The sequence below is a fragment of the Mus pahari genome, chromosome 16 (genome assembly GCF_900095145.1).
Source record: "Mus pahari chromosome 16, PAHARI_EIJ_v1.1, whole genome shotgun sequence".
Classification (NCBI taxonomy): Eukaryota; Metazoa; Chordata; class Mammalia; order Rodentia; family Muridae; genus Mus; species Mus pahari.
In genome coordinates, this window is record NC_034605.1 from 8,958,208 (window position 1) to 8,963,037 (window position 4,830).

The 4,830-nt window shown below is 38.7% G+C and overlaps 1 protein-coding gene across 3 annotated transcripts in view; it reads right to left on the minus strand.

Annotated features, from left to right (window-relative positions):
- Positions 1 to 4: 4 nt before the first annotated feature.
- Positions 5 to 4,830, minus strand: part of Tasor2 (transcription activation suppressor family member 2) — a 44,088-nt gene continuing 39,262 nt past the window's right edge. For 2 of the 3 annotated variants that reach the window (XM_029547369.1, XM_029547367.1), the window contains 6 exons: positions 4,572 to 4,697; positions 3,748 to 3,901; positions 2,995 to 3,100; positions 1,357 to 1,538; positions 835 to 949; positions 5 to 559 (listed from right to left, as the gene is read on the minus strand). In XM_029547369.1, coding sequence (XP_029403229.1) covers positions 556 to 559; positions 835 to 949; positions 1,357 to 1,538; positions 2,995 to 3,100; positions 3,748 to 3,901; positions 4,572 to 4,697 — 687 coding nt within the window. In that variant the 3' untranslated portion in view covers positions 5 to 555. Of the gene's footprint in view, positions 950 to 1,356; positions 1,539 to 2,994; positions 3,101 to 3,747; positions 3,902 to 4,571; positions 4,698 to 4,830 lie in introns of all 3 variants that reach the window. The other variant, XM_029547368.1, reaches the window with a different exon arrangement.

Genomic DNA, 4,830 nt, shown 5'->3' on the forward strand with positions numbered 1-4,830 from the left:
TTTTTTGTTTGTATTTTAAAGATTTAAGAAATTTCTAATATCATAAATAAAGGATTTCTTCCTCGATTTTCTTTTTGTAGTGCAGCATTAAAAAACCCAAGTGTAAAAAGTGTAGAAATTTGTCATTTACAAAAGAAATTTTATCTATGTAGTGTTTCTTATGTAACAGCAAACAACCATTACAGATTATACTTTCTACAATGTGGTAAAACCTCTGAAACATGCAGTTCATAATCCTGACCATACGCAGAAACAGCTATTTCTCAAAATAGACTTAGCTTTAGCCACATAAATGTGAGGGTCTCAATTTTTAATATTTAGCTCAATATTTCTGAACACATTATGTTTAGGTTGAAAATAATTTACAATATTCAACATTATAACCCAAAGCTAATGCAACTATTGTCCATGATGATGAAATAAGACATTACAGCAAAGTATGAGAAACAAAACATTATTCAAATGAGAGTTGTTTGTATGTATTTGGAGTTTTTTGACACAGGAAAATACGAAGTTCTTGTTGGTGTACTCCATGTATAGTTTCAACTCCCAAAATTACCTGTAGGAACACAAAAGTGCAAAGAAAATGACCAAGAAATACAACTGGGACAACTCTACCTAGGGTTCCCCCCTAGGCCTATGCATCACATATCATACATACTGTTTACCAGGTCAACCCAGACTGGCTACAAGTCACATCACTGGACTAAGTTAAAGCTGGCTGATTAATCTCATCAAAGAGCACTGTTTGATCAGCGTTTCCCCCCTCTTAGTGGCAGTGTCTGCTGCAAAATAACTCCAGTTTTCAAGAGGAGTTTTACAAAAAGTTCTTACCAATAGCTACTCCGAAATGGAGCTGCTATCTTTTGTATATTTTCAGTGAAGTAGTTTACATCTGTAACAAGGATTCCATTATTTTCAAAGATTTCTGTGGAAACTGTGGGCTTGTCTGTAAAGGAAGGAAAAAAAAAAATCTATGACAATAGGCCAGGATTTTTCACTTGTTCAAGGTAGCAGAATTCATTAAAGTGAGAAGAGAAATGAAGACTTCAGGGCAGCAGCATGGGTAGAAGGAAGGGACATAAGCTACATCTGTACCAGCTTCAGAAAGCCAGACAGTCCAGATGTGATACAGTAAAACATGCATATGTAGGACCCGATAATGTTAATTAAAAGAGACAAACTAGACAAACACTCCTCTGGACTTACTAAGCATTTGTCTCAAAACCCTACTAGCTATGGGCACCATTCACATGTATCTAAGGCATTCAGTAACTAATTAGGAAGGATATTTCTACAGCTGTCCTGGGGTAGCATTAGCTGAGTAGTGAAGATTAGAATTTAGCTTATATTTACCTGTTAGGAAGACAGCAAACCTGGCACTGATATGTTGAATTTGCAGGTTTAACAAGCATTTCAAAATTTCAGCTTTTGTTGATGATGGAGAATCACAGTTGTGATAATGAAGTAAGTCAATGATATTTACACTCTGATATGACTTTAGAATTAAATTCTTTTTATGTGCAACTGAATCTACCCTGTAATATACAAAGAAATGTTAGTAGCTTTTCTTCCTTAAAATTCATTTTTAAGTTGTGTATTTGAGGTTGAAAAGGTACACTTGTGAATGCAGGTGCCCTAAGAGTCCAGAAGAGGGTGTCTGCTTTCCTGGGCCTAGTTTTAGAAGCAGTTTAGGCTTAACTATAGAACCATCTCTGTCTTTCATTTTAAGTAGTTGTATTAAAACACTTGGTCAACAAGCCTGTGCATTTTTCTTGATGATCTTGTATTCAATGTTCTGAATAGCTGCCTCTAAACATTATATAATAATGACACCTTTGAAAATAGATTGTAACTGTGGGCCTCATACCAAGGAGTTACAACCCATGTAGCTACTGCCACTTCAACCATTTATGTTGGCAACTTCAAAGTTTTCAGGCAGTCACACAAACAGAACCACTTTCTCACTAGTCTTAGTGGACTTTTCCACTTATATTTAAACCAATAAGCAGTTGGGGAAAGGAGTATCTTGCTCCACAGTTCAGGTTGGCCTTCAGTTTGAGATTTCCCCTCTGCTTTGCCCATAGTGCTGAGATCACATTGTGTGTGTGTGTGTGTGTGTGTGTGTGTGTGTTGCCATGCCTAATAGCAATGGTCAAAATTAATTTAAAAAAAAAAAAAAAAAAAGCTTCAAAAACCCACGGCCTTGATGCGATGCTAGGGATATGTGGTGGAGTCAGCAAAGAACCTGCTGGGTAAGCATAAGGATGTGAATGTGATCCCAGCATCAATGCCAGGTGTCATAGCACACACTCAGGGTGACAGGCTCACTGGCCAGCCAATCAGCCTGCTGCAATAGATAAGTTCCATGGTTAATGTGACCTCTCAAAACATACATTGGACAGTGACAGAATACACCTGATGTAGGCCAAGCTCTATGCAAATGACTTGGCAACCTACACAAACACAGGCATATACCACACACATAGAACAGATCATTGCTGTTGATTAAGGCGACTTGCCTCCTGTTTAATCTGTTAAACCCTGACAACTCAGTATATGAGTAAGTAGCCACAAAAAGTACTCGCACTAAGCTTACTGCTCACCATATGCCCACAGCTTATGGCAGCAGAGCTGACGGAACTGGGGGTGGTTTTTTTGTTTTTTTTTTGAGACAGGGTTTCTCTGTGTAGCCCTGGCTGTCCTGAAACTCAGAAATCTGCCTGCCTCTGCCTCTCAAGTGCTGGGATTAAAGACATGTGCCACTATGCCCGGCTCAACTGTGGGCGTTTTTTAAACCTGACTCAAAATGTTGCTATGAATTCTTTTCACTGAATGCCCTACTATAAAAGCCAAATCCCAAAGCTAACCAGCAGACATAAATCTTAGGGATGTGGCTCCCATGCTAACACTACTTTCTGGCTGTGGTGCTTGACTTACACTAAGCACATCAAACATTGGACCAGGGCTCCTACACCCTTCACACACACTGACCTGACATCTTCCTTGAGATTTTTATTTTCTCTGTAGTGAAGCAGCCACTTCCATTTGCCGTTTTCATTTAGTTTTTCTAGGATTTTGAGAATTTCCTTCAGTTGAGCTGTAGAGTGAGTTAAGCAAGAGACGTGTCTCAGTTTTTGTTGCAAGGCCCATTGCCACCTATGAACAACCAGACATTTGTCTCCAAGGCTGGGCAACATCAGTGACTCCACAGACTATTCTTATCTGGTCATGCTATAATGGCAAAGATCATTTTATAGCATGATCAATGTACATTGCCATCAGGGAATAGAGATCGACACCACTTTTTCAGAGTCATTGCAGCACAGAACGGCAGTCATCAGGAAGACAAATGACCACAATGCGAGCATGTATGAAGAAAGGAACTTTCGCTCACTGTGGAAAGGAACTGAAATCTGAATAATTTAATAATTGGTCTAAATTTCTCTGCATACTCTAGAAATATAGTTCCCAAATGAACCTGAACCAGTTATAATACACCAGGGAGATTATATATATATATGCAAGGCCTTGGTATCCAGCTTGTGCTACATGTTTATTGGAATCTGTTCACAATAGCTATGAACATAAATGTCCATTAATTGAATTACTATATTAAAAGCATGTAGTGCAGCAATTGGCACAAATTAAGCCCTCAATATATAGTAAGTGATTTCTTTTGATGAAACAGTATGTCACTGGGAGAAGAGAAACTGACCTAATTAGATTTCAAAATTAAAGACCAACCTAATGTTAAATTTTCTAGTATGACATCATCTGATACCACAAAGCCGCCTGATCGAAACAGCTCTTGGTAGGTGTCATTTAGAATGTCTTCAGGACTGTCCACTCCAGCAAAGATGACACTGGGGAAATGCTTTAGCTTCAGTAGAGAAGGAATCTGTTATGACATAAAGAGACTTCCATAAGGAAAGGCACATGAAGGCAACAATTAACATTCCCATGGATTTCAAAGAGCATACACAGCTGAAAATAAGGTATCTTCAGCCAAGCTCACCAACCGACATCTCTGAAACAGAGTAGTCCTGACCTTCTCATGAGTGACTATATCTTCACCAAAATTAATTTAAAAAGAGGACTTTAGAAATAGTTCATGAGAGAAGAATGTGACTGAAGTTCAGGGGACTGATAAATATCTAGGTCATACCAACTCACTCTGCTTCCAGCTTACCTGTGGTGCCAAACCCACAAGGCTCATGTCACTGCCTACTGACAATAGAAATATGTACCTATCCACTGTCCACAAACTGCTTCTTGAGCAAGCAACTATTTGTCAACTAGCAGGTAAATATTACGTAAGTCCTTTCAAAGCATGATTTTCTTACAGTCAGACATGAAGTACCTCTTTTCATAGTTCTCCCTCAGTTAACACACTATCAACTTGCCCTACAAAACCTAAGTGATTCTCTATAGAGTACCACCCTGTATTCTCACGGAGTATCATCCCACTAAAGGATCAATGGAAGTATGTCGGCTATACCCCTATACAGAATAGCAATGATGACTCATGATACTATAGAACAATATCAGTACCTAGAATACAAACTTACTTGATGCAAATGTGAAATGATGTCTTCATTTTTAATGATAACTAATAGTGTCTCATTTTCTCTGTGAAAAGCTTGACAAAAATCCAGAAGTTCAATTTCTGTATGGCCTCCTTTCTTTAGAATGCTCTGAAAGATTTACAAACAGCTGTTACTTAAAAAGGATACTTGTTGCTGGGCGTGGTGGCGCACGCCTTTAATCCCAGCACTTGGGAGGCATAGGCAGGCGGATTTCTGAGTTCGAGGCCAGCCTGGTCTACAA